Source organism: Nelumbo lutea, chromosome 3 (assembly GCF_056320005.1).
Source record: "Nelumbo lutea isolate HS-2025 chromosome 3, American lotus-T2T, whole genome shotgun sequence".
In the NCBI taxonomy this organism is placed as follows: Eukaryota; Viridiplantae; Streptophyta; class Magnoliopsida; order Proteales; family Nelumbonaceae; genus Nelumbo; species Nelumbo lutea.
Genome location: NC_142686.1, coordinates 30,063,165 through 30,079,884, shown reverse-complemented (window position 1 = coordinate 30,079,884; position 16,720 = coordinate 30,063,165). Strand labels below are relative to the sequence as shown.

The following is a 16,720-nucleotide window of genomic DNA, read 5'->3' as shown; positions in this document are numbered from 1 at the left end:
AAATAATTCAAATGTTTCAATCTAAGTAACGAAGGATTTAACTCACCACCCAGGAATGCGTCGAAATAATCATCAACGTTGTCATCGCTTAAGTAAACAGCGTTTCGAAGATGGAACTTGAGGACGTGACCATTGCTTTTGCTGCACTCAACTCCCTTCCATGCACAGCAATCATGGCCCACCCAAGATGAGAGACAGTTCGATGGATTTGTAAGACTTCGTCTGAACTCGAGGAGAGCTCGACGCGCTCACTCTCGATGCAACTCGCGTTTGGGAATCCAGAAATACTACTCAACCCTTTTGCCAGTAGAAGCAGAAACAAGTAAAACAGAGTAACCATACGGCCATTGGATGATGTGACCATGGTTTTTTCTTGGTGAGAAGCAAAACTTAGTTTTCACAATGCAAATTGGTTCTGTAAAGGAGTATTAAAAGGACTTATAGACTCATAATCAACCCACTAGTCATGCACAGTCTTTTTTTTTTTTCTTTCTTTCTTGGATTTTATTGTAGTAATTGCAGATTATGGTTGGGATGGAAAAGAATGGTTTCCATCAATCTCGACTTATTAGAAATTTCCCACCAGAAATGGGTGGTTGTAATGGGGATTATTGCAATCCAAAACTTAGAAAATGGGAGGCAAGGAAAAGGAACTCATCAGTCAGCAAGATCTCACCAGTAACCATCTTTTGACTTCTTGTGATTCTATATTAGTACAGCGAATGCACCTTTAAGAGAAAACTAGGCCATGTATGAGTTTAATTTTACAACCCCTTTCATTATAATGAACTAATTTATCTAATATGGTTCAGTTTATCAAAACACATTAACTGAAATTATTTCTTATTCTTAGGGTACATACATTCCAAACAAGCTTCTAATATATCTGAAAATTTAATGCTTCCTGGTAAGCTTGTATTGAAAACGTCTATAATTGAGAAGTCTATAAGAAATCCAATCCAGGCCCCAGTTTATAAGATGGGATGGAAAGGTGCCCAAGAGAAATAGGGCGACTAGGAATCTTATATTCTCTCCTAACTGCTCTGGCAAGTGTACAATAAATTGTACAAGTTGCAGAGCATACTCAATGACCTTGTAACCATGCCTCATCACAAGTCATGCTTTCAAAAGCACTATCTGAAATTGAACCATAAAAATAATAATTTCAACCGACAGATATGTACTAAAGGTGGCTAAGTATATGTTTGGCATTGATGCTGCAGTACAGCACGTTCTCTTGATGTATGGGTTGGAAGCACAGTTTTTTTAAGAAAATGATGTCTTTTTTTTTTGTTTGGAAATGTTACTGTCAGGTAAGACGTTTCGTGGAGCAACAGCAACACCTTCTATTTGGTACCAGTGCTCCATATCTGTTTTTAGCACCGAAAGTGGTATCCATTATAAAAAATCCACGTCTGTCACATCATGTTCTCGTTGGCAACAACAAGCTCCAATCTGATAAAACATCAAATTCAACATTGCTCCAAAGTCTAAACCACGCCTTATTGATTTCCAAAACATGACTTAGAACACCATTTTTTTATGAAAAAACAGTTCCAAACATATTGACATTTCCTGGAACACCGTTTTTTCTGACATGGCACTGATGTGTCAAACAGACGCAAAGACAAAAGGTGGCTAAGGTTGAAATTGAAGTTAGGATTTCAACATAGCATTCGTCTTACTGCTGCACTATCTCTACAAATGTGATATAATGCCTGGTTAACGTCTCTCCTTTTATGGTCAAATTGTTCGAGGCCAAAAAATACTTTGTGCATGACTTTGAACGTGGGTAGATGCTCTAGTTAGCAGTAAGCACGTAATGTTTAGAAATGTTCTTCCAATTCCCTTTGCCATAGTACTCCAAACCCATAAGAAAAAGCCCACAAAAAAAGAAAAAAAAATTATGTAGAAATATGAATTTGAGAAAAAAACTAATAAATTAACAGGGCAAATTAGGATCCTACTAGCAACCATAGAGATGTTATTTTGTCATTCAATAACAAAATATTATTAAATGCATATATCTAAAATATATCTGGGTGACATGAGCAAAATTTAAGTGTCATATGTCATAGTAAGATTTAATCACATGGAATACATTAATCAATGGGAGAACTAAAGACCACAAAGAAAACTTTCCTGAATGTTATGTCATGTATGTTTACACCTTATTATAGTAACTGGATGGATCATAATGTCCCTGAATTTCCAGTCTCATGACGATTATCCACTGGACCTTTACACGCCTATCTATGGCCTGGCTTCAACCAGATCAGAAACAGTATTATTGCTTTTACTTCATAAAATTCAAATCGAGTTAAATATAACTCTGCCCAGTGCCCAAGTAATTAATAGTTATAACACAAATTAAATATATTAAACTAAAAGATCCCCTCAATGTATCAAAATTCTTTTATGTGAGAGAAAGAATGCAAAAATTTTATCCTCCATGTTCTAGGGTTCTTGATCGGACATCACTCCTGCTACCCATAGTTGGGGCATAAAACACCATCGTGGATGCAAATGGCAAAATCTTCTACTACTCTATGGATTTAATCCTTGAAGACTCTCCAACGGCTTCTTCCATTCTTGCATACCAGTCACCAATGCGAGTGTTATCCACCATATCTCTACCAGACTTCAAGTATCTGATGGGTCTTAGAACTCCAAACACGGCAAGATCTGCTAAATTAGGCTTGGAGCCACCTGTAGAGATGAAGAATGTGCAGGTTAACTAGGTTGGGATTAAAACAAGGAGTTTGGTGTGGATATCCTACTGATTAAGTAAGATGAGGTTAAGTTACAGACCAAGAAAATCCCGACCATCTAGAGCATCCACCCATGTTTCAGCGGCTTCGTACAATGCTGCACGTTCATCAGTTATGTTATATTTCTTCTTCAGATTCTTGGAGACCAAGTACATAGCTGCAGCTCCAGCATATTTCACTGATAGCCTCTCTGTAAAGCTGAAATTTCCTGCATTTTAGCAGATAATTTTTAAATGACATGTAAGACTAACACATTAGCATTTCCAAAACTTTAGGAGGCATATATTTCTTCCCATAAATGTAGGGTAAGAATCATTCTTTGATCAAATTAGTTGATTAAATATGATTTCATAGGTGTAGGAAGATCTTGCATATTGCATATTCGCATTATCTGTTTAAAGGTAGGTTATGTGCTACTTTGTTATGATGCATGTTAAAGCTACAGGAACAACAATGCTTTAGAAACATTTCTTTTCTGTAAGACTTTGTGACGGAATCTTGGGCAGTTAAAATACAACATGACTAGAAAAACTATAAAGAATGCCTTTGTGGACCAAGGGTTGGCTTGAATAGTTGACAAAATGAGATAATGTTGTCTGAGATGGTTTGGACATGCACATCAGAGACCAATGACCATAACAAATTGAAGGCTTTACAAGGACAAAGAAATCATGTGCAATGTAGTAATGGGAGACATAAGGACACAAGTAAACAAAAGACAGCCATAAATAGAGGGAAATGTAAATCAGATTTCATGTAATTGACCACAAAAGGTTGCAAAAAGCGCAATCAATTTAAGGCAAAGAAGAGAAAGGGAAGAGAACTAGGCAAAGAAAATCCGATCCAAAAGAACTAACAAAGTACAAATGATTGCAAACATTGCTGCCGCAATATTCTCTTAAGTTGATGCCATGATAATTTAGGCAACACCATCCCTTATGTTTTAGCTTGTCTTTCCTTTGGTCAATTAATCCCTTGTTAACCATTTAATTCATTGAATTAATCCATTGATTCTTTTCCTTTGTTTGATTTGCTCGTTTTTCCTTTTGTTTCTTATATTTCATGGTGCTTGTTAGCTTGATCCTTCGATTAGTTTTTGGTTGATTTTTTTTTCAAAATATATTACTGAGGTGATAATCCTAAGGATAATTGCTTGAATAATCTTACTAAAAGGAGCCAAGGTGGATGTGTGCACATATTGACAGCTTTTTTCTTAAACAAAAAGCACAAGACCTTAGATTGAGTGAACAGCCAACTGCCCCACCATACATAACAGCTCTCCCTAGAAAGAGAAAATAGAGGATGTGGAGTAAAAAGGAGTGAGGTTGACAGAGGATTGAACACCACCCACAAATCAAAAAAAGCAACTAAAAAGAAAAATATCTGTAGACCTTTCTTCAAAAGTTAAAAAAAAAAAGAAAGAAAAAGTGAAAAACTGTCCTCTAGATATAACTCTCCTCCTTACACCTGATGGTGCTAGCAATGAAACCTTAGCCCCAATACACTAAAGCTATGTTTGGTTTGAAGGAAAAAGTAGGGAAAGGTAGGGAAACCTTTACAAACCTCGTATAGGTTTCCTCACTTTTCCCTTCCTTTCCCTACCTTTTCCTTCAAACCAAACATAGTCTAAAGAAATGAAGATGTTCATGAATGAAACATGTAGATGAATTTTTCTTATGATATCAAACAACGCTCATGTTCCCTTTCAACTATTACCATCCTGTCTAGGATGAATCTAATAGCACCATTTAGATTCCAAATGTGTGAACAAGATTCTCCTGAAAAGAGCACAGAGAGATAGCCTTTTTTGGACTAACACCCACCATAGTTAAGTTTTAGTCTCTGCCTTGCTCCAAAAGCCTGGCCTTTGATCAAATGCTGATTTCCCAAAGCCTACAGCTCCTATAAAAGAGGCTATACCCCCTCCTCCCACTTAATCATCTTTTGCTTAATACCCACATCTTCAACTTCATTCTTCTCTACCTATATCAGTCATGATACGTGACTTAGGAGAACTCACCCCTAAAAGCTAGCTGTTAGAGGGAGGGAACCCAAGCACATATATACCCCACAACAGCATCCCATTCTACCAATGTGGGATGCCTCACATTAGCATCCCATACTACCAACATAAGACAACTGGATCGTAACATCCCACCACGCTTTCGCAGTCCCGGCGCTCACGCAGGCTGGCTTTGCACTAGTCCACCTAGTCCCGGCCGAACAGTGCAATACCGACGTCACTGTCATCCTTCTCAAACCCAAGGACACCTTATACTCACTTGAGACTTGAGATAGCCAATCATGTTCTATAAGCCTAGGGCTATCAGATTTGTCTATATATTCCAATTAGCATAGAGGACCATGAACGATCTATTCTGAGATTAAAAAATTCTAGGCCTTTATTCTGGCATTCTGCATATTAATGCTGCTAGGGTACAAATTAAGGTTAATCTGCAAAAGACCCTCATTATGAATCTAAGAAGGTTTGGATCAAAATGGGAAAAGAGGAAAGATAGCAGAGAATATATGAAACAGCTAGGGAAAATGGACAACTAGGGATTTTCTGAAAGTTAGAAATAAGATAATAAGCAATACATATTAGGATAAGATTGATGCAACAATTAAGTGAGCTGATTTCTGCTTGAATGTAACCCAGTAAGTAAATGGGCTAGTATAGGGTTTAAAAGTCAGTTCACTAGGTGGTGTTTGGAACTGTGGTGTTGTGCTCCCGTTTTTAACTCCATTTCAACTAAGTTCCACATAGGCAATTTGACTTTAAATGTATAAAAAAAATGGTTGGACAGATTTAACTTGAAATAGTCACATCACATTTTGCATTGGGTTGTATGCATGAGGGTGTTGGGGGGAACATCAAAAAGACATTTCATGTATTTGGGGGTGTTCCCACTTCAGTTGTCCTATGTGGCACCCTAATGGTGCTTAATGGAAACTATAATAAAATATTGTGCAGTGTGTTTTTGTGTCAAAACATCTCAATTCCTAACGTCATGATTTAAGTTCAAAGTTCAAATGCTGTATTTTCTTTTCTTTTTTTTTTTTTTTTGTGTGTGTGTGTGTGTTTGATAAATAACAATGAGATTACTAGAAAACCGAAAATGAATATAAAAACTCATGGCATCACATTAGGGAGGATCCTTACCTGGATCCCCCAAAGTAAACATCTTATATATTACAAAATAAACCAAAATAATTGGTCCTAGTAATCCCTTGTTTAGCCTATGCATCAGACATACTATTTGCCAATGTTTTCCAGCCAGTACTTGCATACGGTGTTCTAAAAGGCATGGGAGGAGGCAATGAGGCACCCCCAAAATGCCCTGAGGATAGGCCAAAGGCATTGATGCCTCTGAGGCATACGCCTCAAGTGCAAGAGGCGTAGACCTCATATGCCTTTTGTATGAGGCGTGCTAGAGACGTATGCCTCATGCACCTAACACAACCTCATTCAAAAAGAAAAAAAAAAAAGGAAAAATTAAATCGAGGCACACATTGGTCGGAAAAAAAAAAAAACTGAGGCACACGCGTGGGCTGAGACAAAAGGCACACCAGGCACATGCCTCTGAAAGGGGCTGCTCTAGACCTAAGCAAGGCACATACCTTGAAATGCAGCCAAGGTAAGAGGTCTGCATTTTACAGGTAATAAGTGTTAATTTCATTAAGACTCTATACCATCCCTGTAATAGTCGAAACAGTTTAACTGAAACAAGATTTCCAATATGCTACTAAGTGCTAATCTAACTGAATGCAAGAAGTTATAATAACCAAAAGGAAATAGATAAAGGTCCAAAAGCAGTTCTAAAAAATTGACATAAATAACAGAGATTATAGCTTCTAAGCCCCTAGAGCTAAGAATCATGACAGCAGTATCCTGAAGTCCTAAACCTGAGATGTGAAATTGTCCATAACTCAAATCTCACACATCTCCAACGCAGATGCTTAATGACAATGCCATAAGTCTCAGAAATTTCAATTCAAAATATGGGAAAATTTTTAACTAAATTGGCATAGAACCTATCAAAAACCCATAGCATGAGGTTAGTTCATACAACCACGAAGAATGACGACAAAGTTTGGTGAAGTACTAGCACTTGATGGGGGAGTTGTGGTGGAAGTCAAATGGTGTTTAGAGGAAGATTTAGAAACCCTGGTGTTAGGGGAAGAAGATGGGGGCAGATTCTTGGTATAACCCTAGAAGGTTGGGTTCAGGGGTTAGAAGAAATTCTTCCTGTAGGGACACAGTGGCAGTGGGGGCTTGGCCAGGGTTTGGAGATACCTTATAAGAGAAAGAGAGTGGTTGTTTCTGGAAACAGAGGAAGTGGGGGTAAATGCAAGGGGCTTCTTGATGGTCTGCCTAGTTAGTTGCTTTGATAAAGGGGTAAGGATGGAAGAAGTTGAGAGCTGGGCAGTGAGAGTCTAGGGTGATGGTAGTGTGTGATTTTCTTAAGCGGTCCAAATCTCAAATAATTCTTCTTCAAGAATCTAAGTTACATCAGGTGGATGCCTCTGTAATTCGTAGTATTTGGGGGAATGGGCAGGTGAAGTGGCTTCAAAACCAGCAGTTGGGAGTGTGTGGGGCTTGATAATCATGTGGGATCCGATTAAATGCAGTGTCAAGACTCACAGAATTGGGGCTTTCTCAGTCTCGGTTGTCATGGAGTTGGAAAATGAGGGGGTCTGCCAAATTACAAATATCTATGGTCCTCCAGAAAATAGCCAAAGAAGTGAGCTCTGGGAAGATTTAGCAAGCTCTAGAGGGTATCTTGATTGTCCTTGGGCTATTGGAGGGGATTTTAATGTGACTTTGTCATCTGAAGAAAAAAACACGAGGGGAAGAAGAACAAGGGCAATGAACATGTTTGCTAACTTTCTAAATAGGTTTAAATTAATGGACTTGTCGCTGGTGGGTGCTAATTTCACATGGACAAACAATCAGGAATCTACGGGGAAAAAGAACAAGGGCAATGAACATGTTTGCTAACTTTCTAAACAGGTTTAAATTAATGGACTTGTCGCTGGTGGGTGCTAATTTCACATGGACAAACAATCAGGAATCTACTACATTGGTTAGATTGGACAGGTTTCTGGTTTCTTCTGATTGGGATGAGTTGTTTCCCTCCTTTAAGCAAGTCGCTCTTCCTAGACCTGTCTCAGATCATAGCCCCATCCAGTTAATTTGTGGCTCCATAGAGAAAATCAAGGTCCCTTTCAGATTTGAAAATGCATGGTTGGAGGATGAGGGTTTCCTGCCTTTGTTGAACAAATTCTGGAATGAGTGTCAAGTGAATGGCTCTAGCTCCCACATCCTAGCCAAAAAAATTGGGGATAATTAAAGAAAAAAAATCAGAATTTGGAAGCTGGAGAATAGTTTGTCCTTGGAGACTGAAAAAAGGGCTTGTCTCAAGTGTGATTGAAGAGGTGGATAGAGCTGAAGAAGTTGGTCAGATTTCTCAAGAGCAAAGGCTGAAAAGATGTCAAGCCAAGGTGACATTTGATAAACTAGCTGTTAAAGATGAAATTAGGTGGAGACAGAGAGCTAAATCTACTTGAATCAAGGTGGGGGATAATAATAGTGGCTTCTTTCATAAAATGGCCAATGCTCGAAATAGAGTTGAGGAGATCAGCAAGTTAGAGTGTGAGGGTAGAATTGGTGAACCGGCTGCTGAAATTAAAGCCTTGGCCTCTGCTTTTTATAAGAAGTTGTATAAAGAGCCCTGGCCGGTTAGATCTCTCCCTGTTCACACCCACTTCAAAAGGCTCTCTGATGAGCAGAAAGCTTATCTTGAAGGTCCTTTCGCTAAGATGGAAGTTAAAGAAGCAATTAATAAGATGGAGGCAGAGAAATCTCCTGGGCCGGATGGTTTGACAAACCTGTTCTATGTGGAAGTGTTGGGAGTTCACCAAACAAGATGTGCTAAATGTGTTCTAGACTTTCCATAGTAGTGCCTCCTTGCAGAGAAGTCTAAATGCCACATTTATTTCTCTCATTCCCAAAGTGGTTGGGGCAGTTAACATCAAGGACTTTAGACCTATTAGTCTTCTCAATAGCTTTTACAAGATTTTGGCTAAAGTTCTGGCTGAGAGGATGAAAAAGGTCCTGTCTAGTGTGATATCCGAAAATCGAAGTGCCTTTTTCCTGGGAGACAGATGTTAGGACAGTGTGCTTATTGCAAATGAGCTCATTGACTCTAGGAGAAGAACTAGGACACCAGGCCCGATTTGCAAATTGGATATTGAAAAAGCTTATGACCATGTGAATTGGAGATATCTGGATTTTGTACTTGCAAGAATGAATTTTGGGCAAAAATAGAGGAACTGGATGAAAGTTTGTGTTACTTCCCCCAAGTTTTCAGTTTTGGTCAATGGACAAGTTACAAGCTTCTTTGAGAGCTCGAGGGGTATTAGACAAGGGGATCCTCTTTCTCCCTCGCTCTTTATGTCTTATGGAGGTGCTGTTTCAGTTCAGTAAGGTGGTTGTTTCTGATGGTCAGTGAGAGGGTTTTGAAATCAACACGGGCGGGGGGAGGTGCACATGTTACAGTTCACAGATGATACTTTGTGTTTTATTGATGCTTCACAGGATCAATCGGAGAGTACGCTTGGGATCTTATGCTGGTTTGAAGTGGTATCTGGACTCAAAGTAAACTTGGGGAATAGTGTTCTACTTCCAGTGGGCCAAGTTGACTGTTTGGATGAGTTGGCATAGGTCCTTGCCTGCCACGTGGATCATCATCCTAGGAAGTATTTAGGGCTCCCTCTTGGGGCCAAGTGTACCTTGTTGAGTGGGCCGACTTGTGTTTAGTTTATTTTCTTTTAAATTAAGATGTTGTTGGGCCTTGGGCCCATTAGTTTTTATTTTTAAAGAGCTGTAATTACTTAGTTTGAGTTGCCGCCCTACTAAGGGCATCCTTGTAATATCTCATACTTAAGTTAATTATAAATAGAATGTGGGGCTGGCGGCTAGGGTTATGTTAATCTATCCTAGTCGACCTTCTTCTCTTTTCTTCCCTTTCCTCTCTTGCTGAAATCCCCAACTTTCTACTCTTCCTTTCACAAGAAGCTTGGCCGAAATCAGCACATAAGGCTTTCTACTTGGTATCAAAGCAGGTTGAAGGTTCTTGAAGAGATTCATTCCTGCAGCCCTAGATCGGCCGACTGCATGGAGATTTAAGAGGCTGATCGAAGCTTTCAGGTAAGCCCAGTTTTTGGATTTTCTTGATGGATCTGTATTCCCTGTAACTGGTCTAGGGTTTCTCATCAGAATCAAGAAAAACTAGAGAAAGGGGAAGAGTCCTGATTTTGTTGGACTCTTCAATTTTGACCTAGGTAGTGGCGCCCTATTTTTTTAGGGATCCTTTGGGTTTTTTGTAAGGGGCGATTCAAGTTCCATGTGGTTTGGAAGCCTCTAGAGAGGGCGGTTGCTTCTTCTCTCCCTTATCCCCATCCCACCGAAAAGGAATCTTTCGTGGGAAGAAAGTCCAGGACACCAAAGGAGTGTCGTTGGTTCCAGAAGGTATTCTGTTTATTCTTATTGCATTTTTTAGCTGTTTTCTGTACCTCTTTGAGACACATGGAGGGACACAGAGTTGAATATAAGCCCGGGAATGAAATGGGACCAATGGGAGGAGGTGTTGGAGACCCCTTCGGAGCTGGAACCATTACTACAGTTAGGTTGGATGGTACAAATTACTTGGAATGGTCCCAATCTGCAAAGATGGCCATTGGGGCTCGTGGAAAATTGGGGTATATTACTGGTGAAGAGGTAAAACCCGAAACTGGCAACTCCCGGTGGGTGCAAGAAAATTATATGGTAATGACATGGTTGTGTAATTCTATGTTGCCACATATAAGTAAAAACTTTTTATGGGCAAACACTGCTAAGGAGATATGGGATGGGGTTGCAGAGACCTATTCACAAAAGGAGAATGTTGCTAGGGCTTATCAACTGAGAAATCAGATTATTGCTACTAGGCAGGGAGATAGATCTGTTGCAGCTTATTTTTTAGTCCTTAAGAACCTGTGGCAGGAGATTGACCATCTAGAGACCTTAGCTTGGGAAACCACCAAGGATGCAGCTACCTATCAAAGACACTTAGAGAAGTATAGGGTGTTCGAATTCCTTACTGGCCTTAACCCTGAGTATGACATTGCACGACAGCATCTTCTTTCCAGGGACAGGTCACTCTCTCCCAAGCATATGCATTTGTGTCAGGAGAGGAGTGCAGGAGGGATGTAATGATGAAGAATCTCATGTCTGATCAGTCTACTATGGTAAACCTAAACAGAATGGCAATGAGAACAAGAAGGAAGCAAAAGGGACTTAGTCTGTGACTACTGTAAGAAACCAAAGCATACAAGAGATACTTGCTGGAAGCTTCACCCACATCTTGTGCCGACCAGATTGAAGAATAAGAAAGGAAATGCACATATGGCAGTTACTGCAGTAAGGGCCGAGCTTGAGAGGTTTGGGTTACTTTTGAATCAGAGGGATACAACTAGTTCCAATTTAGCCGCAACCGGACAACAAGGTACAGGTAGCACAGGTAGTCCACATGTCACTGCAAACTATGTTTCTGCTTCAGGTAAGGAGAGATCTCCTTGGATTATAAACTCTGGAGCCTCAGAGCACATGACCCATTGCTCCACCATTTTCTCATCTTACCAGCTCAGTTCTGGCAGAGATAGGGTCTCCACAGTTGATGGATCCCATGTTCATATTGCTGGGAAGGGATCTATCAAGATTAATGATTCCATTTGTTTACCCTCTGTCCTCCATGTTCCTAGATTGAGCACCAACTTGTTATCTGTTAGTAGTTTGATTAAGAATCTGAACTGCTTAGTAATTTTTTCTCCTGGACATTGTATTTTGCAGGATCTGGATTCAAAGAGGATGATTGGGAGTGGTCGTGAAGTGAATGGAATCTACCTCCTGGATACTCTTCCAATTAGTAGAAGATCAAGACTGTAACCAGTCTTGAATCCTAAAAGGTTTTAGGTTTGCAAAGCAGAAGAGAAAGTGAGAGAAAGGAGAGAGAATAGAAGAGAAACAAGAGAACACAAGTTGTTGAAAGGAGGGACAGATTCTTACTGATCTGCCGCCGCCACTCTCTTAATATTTATAGGTTATGTTTAGTACATAATGGAAATGACACATCTGCCCTTGGTACTTACATAATAAATAAAGTAAATAAAAACTGAAATAAATAACAACTGAATTAACAAACTGACTCAAACTGACACTACTATAACTGAAACAAATAACTACACTGCTGTCCTACGAACACAGTGGGGACCACTGCAGTGGGACCCACATCAGTGTTCTCTACACTCCCCCTCAAGTTGGGAGTAGATATCTATCATGCCCAACTTGGATAGGTCTGTCTCTAACTTCCTCCTTGGTACAGCCTTGGTGAGGATATCCGCGAGCTGCATATTAGATGTGATGTATGGAAGACACTTCTTGTGATGTGACCCTTTCTCGCACAAAATGTCGATCAACTTCGATATGTTTAGTTCTGTCATGCTGCACTGGGTTGTGGGCTATATTAATAGCTGCCTGATTATCACAATACAGCATTAAGGGTTTTTCATAGTCAATACCCAACTCTTCAAGTAGTGACCTCAGCCATAAGATTTCAGCCACTCCATTAGCCATTGACCTGTATTCCGCTTCAGCACTGGAGCGGGAAACAACACTCAGATTCTTACTCCTTCAAGAGACAAGGTTACCTCCCACCAGGGCACAATATCCAGAGGTAGACCTTCTGTCATCAACACTTCCAGCCCAATCGGCATCTGTATAGACTTCCACCCTCATGTGATTATTGTTCTTGAGCAATATACCTCTACCCGGGCATCTCTTCAAGTATGCTAAAATTCTCTCTGCCGCAAGAAGATGAGAAGTTCTAGGGGAGTGCATGTACTGGCTAACAACACTAACTGCATAGCTGATATCCGGCCGAGTGAGGCAGAGATAATAGAAGCTTTCTAACCAACCGTTGGAACATAACTTTGTCTTCAAGAGGCTCCCCGCCCTCTGCACTAATCTTGTGATTTTGTTCGATGGGTGTATCGCCCGGCTTAACACCCAACTTTCCAGTTTCCGCCAACAGATCTAGAACATATTTTCTCTGAGAGATAAAAATCCCCTACTTGGATCTAGCAACCTCAATACCCAAAAAGTACCATAGTGCACCAAGATCTTTCACCTCAAACTCTTGATGGAGCTGTTTGAGGGACTCAATCTCATGACTGTCATTTCCTGTCACCACAATATCATCAACATATACTGCTAGTAGTGTCAGAGAGGACTCCACCCTCTTGATGAATAGTGTATGATCTGACTGGGCCTGTACATAACCAAACCTTCCGAGGGCTAATCTAAACCTATCAAACCAGGCTCTAGGTGACTGCTTCAAACCATACAATGCCTTGTTCAGTCGGCAAACCTTCTTACCTGTCTCTGTATCATAGAATCCAGGAGGCAACTGCATGTAAACCTCTTCTTGTAAGTCTTCGTTCAAAAAGGCATTTTTAACATCCATCTGAAACAGGGGCCAAGAATGATTTGCTGCAAGGTCTCCAAGGTCTCCAAGTAGTCTATACCATAAGTCTGAGTGAACCCCTTTGCAACCAGACGGGCTTTGTACCTTTCAATAAAGCCATCAGCATTATGCTTCACAGTGAACACCCATCTGCATCCCACCAGTTTCTTTCCTTTTGGTGGGTCAACCAGTGCCCAAGTATTATTCTTCAACAGGGCATCCATTTCGACTTGCATTGCATCTTTCCATTCTGGAACTGATAAGGCTTCTTGCACTGTTCTTGGAATAGAGACATCGGCAATGGAAGTGAGATAGGACCGGTAAGATGGTGATAGATGGTCATAGGATAAGAACTGTGAGATGCTGTGAGCTGTAGAAGTGGTGCAATGTCGTTTCCCTTTGCGAATGGCAATAGGGAGATCAAGGTCATCCACAGGAGGGGAAGTGGCAACAGTGAGAGGTATCTCAGTAGGCTCTGGATCTGGAGGTGCAGAAGGAACTGGAGCTGGTCGGGACTGCCGAAGACTAGGATCAACCTGCTTGCATCGCCTATGATAAACTCTCAACTCCGGCTCCCTTTCAAACTGTTAGAGAAATTATACTAGAAAACAGAGTCAAACAAGTCTGAAATCTGATCCGAAACCAACACAAATCTGATCTGATCTGATCCGATCTGAAACCAACCCAAATCTGATCTGAAATCAATTGCCTATCACAGTATATGCAAGAAATCAACTCAAACCTGATCTGAAATCAATTGGCATGCACAGTACCAGGCAGCCTATCAATCTGAGATGCTATTTTTTGAAATCACTACTATGGGGCCCACTGCTGCGAGAGCAAAAATAGGGTTTCAACTGTAGGTCTAAAGTAAGTGCTCAGCTGCACTCTCCAAGCAGTCTGCACAAGTGGGACTTGTCGTAGGGCAATATGAAACCCTAAAAACTAATCACCTTTGAAGAGGGGCGTTCGGCCCAACAGTTACCCTAGAAACAAACTTGAACACAGTTCGGCTGGTTGCAATCTCGGAAACTCAGTAAAAAAACTTATGTACTTCGGTTTACTGTCTTCTAGGGTTACCTGAACCCTAACCTTCGCTGCCTCTTCCTGATTACCAACTCCTTGCAAGCCGCGGCAAGTCTTCAACTGTTGCGAACCTCTCCTGGTAATCTCCAAGATTCAGCCACCGAAAAACTTCCTCAAAGCTTCCAGCCCTAGCTAGTCCTCATGTGGTCGGCTGGACTAGACACACATGAGAAGCCCTAGATAGGCTCTGATACCAAGTAGAAGATCAAGACTGTAATCAGTCTTGAATCCTAAAAGGTTTTAGGTTTGCAAAACAGAAGAGAAAGTGAGAAAGGAGAGAGAATAGAAGAGAGACAAGAGAACACAAGTTGTTGAAAGGAGGGACAGATTCTTACTAATCTGCCGCCGCCACTCTCTTAATATTTATAGGTTATGTTTAGTACATAATGGAAAGGAAACATCTGCCCTTGGTACTTACATAATAAATAAAGTAAATAAAAACTGAAATAAATAACAACTGAATTAACAAACTGACTCAAACTTACACTACTATAACTGAAACAAATAACTACACTGCTGTCCTACGAAAATAGTGGGGACCACTGTAGTGGGGCCCACATCAGTGTTCTCTACACAATTCACCAAAGTCATCATGTTTGCAAGGACAGTGAGTCAAAACTTGTGGATCGGATTATACTTGGGCATAATCGTCTGGGTCATTTGTTTTTTTCTTCTTTAAGTTCTTTGTTTCCAAAACTGTTTGAGTCTGTGAGTCTGTCAAGGTTGAAGTGTGAAGGTTGTGAACTTGGAAAGCATTATAGACACTCTTTTAAACCAAGTAATAAAAGATGTTATTCTCCTTTTGATGTTATTCATTCGGATGTGTGGGGCCCTTATCATGTTCCCTCTGGGTCATTTGTCTTTTTCTTCTTTAAGTTCTTTATTTCCAAAACTGTTTGTCTGTGAGTCTGTCAAGGTTGAAGTGTGAAGGTTGTGAACTTGGAAAGTATTGTAGACACTCTTTTAAACCGAGTAATAAAAGATGTTCTTCTCCTTTTGATGTTATTCATTCGGATGTGTGGGGCCCTTATCATGTTCCCTCTATGGGCGGCTATCGCTATTTTCTTCTGTTTGTGGATGATTTCTCTCGATATTCCTGGATTTACTTGATGAAATCACGTGATGAGGTACCATCTTTGGTGAGGCAATTCCATCAGATGGTATTAACACAGTTTGGAACTAGAATCAAGATGTTCAGATCTGACAATGCTAGGGAATATTTTGAGAGACATCTTGCCTCATATCTGTTGGAGTATGGCGTTGTCCATCAGAGTAGCTGCTCCTACAGTCCACAGTATAATGGTGTTGCAGAGAGAAAGAACAGACACGTTGAGACGGCAAGAAGCATGATGATCATAGCGACAGTTCCGGTTCGTTTTTGGGGTGATGCTGTTCTCTCGGCATTATATCTGATTAACAGGATGCCTTCTCGTATACTTCGATTCAGCACTCCATTCAGCCTTCTTTTTCCTCAGGGGGAGATGTTTCATATTCCTCTAAGGGTGTTTGGGTGTGTCTGCTTTGCGCATATTCTTGGTCCTTACCGTTCGAAGCTTGATCCCAAGGCAAAGAAATGTGTCTTCCTTGGATATGCAGAGAATCAGAAAGGGTACCGCTGCTATGATCCAGTCTCTGGGAACCGGTTTGTTACTATGGACATCACCTTTTTCGAATCTACATACTTCTTCTCAAGGAATCCTTCTCAAGGGGAGTGTTTTGGGGAAGTAAGTCAGCAGTCTATCCCTCTCCTAGTTCCAGTTCATGTGTCTACTACTGTGCTTGACAACCATCCAATGTCACCTACCTTGCCACCCCCTTTGCGTTTCGTCTCACAGTATTACTCACGGCAGAGACTTCATAAGGAGGTTGATTCCACCACAGCAGAACTCACACCACTTCCTGTCGATCCCTTGGAGACTCCAGATATAGCTGATACAGATCCAGGTATTCCTCTTGATCCCTCTACTATTTCAGTTCCCATTGATCCCACTAACACTGTTACAAATAACCTTGATCTCCCTATTGCTCTTAGAAAAGGGAAGAGGAAGTGCACTGCTCATTGTATATCCCAATACTTATCCTATAGTGGACTTTCTCCTTCCTACCGTGCTTTTCTCTCTTCTCTTAATTCCGTGTCTATACCCAAGGGTGTTAGTGAGGCTCTCTCCAAACCTGAGTGGAAGGTAGATATGCAAGAAGAGATTGAGGCTTTGATTAAGAATCAGACATGGGAGATTGTGGACCTACCAAAAGGCAAGGAGACAGTTGGATGCAGATGGGTTTACACAGTAAAGTATA

The 16,720-nt window shown here is 40.6% G+C and overlaps 1 protein-coding gene across 1 annotated transcript in view; it reads right to left on the bottom strand.

Moving 5' to 3' along the window:
- Positions 1–2,048: 2,048 nt before the first annotated feature.
- The window catches only part of LOC148863963 (uncharacterized), a 45,557-nt gene continuing 30,885 nt past the window's right edge, over positions 2,049–16,720 (bottom strand). Inside the window, exons 5-6 of the mRNA XM_088978361.1 lie at positions 2,812–2,979; positions 2,049–2,709 (exon numbers count right to left, since the gene is read on the bottom strand). Of these exons, the coding sequence (XP_088834487.1) occupies positions 2,543–2,709; positions 2,812–2,979 (335 nt within the window). The 3' untranslated portion in view covers positions 2,049–2,542. The remainder of the gene's footprint in view (positions 2,710–2,811; positions 2,980–16,720) is intronic.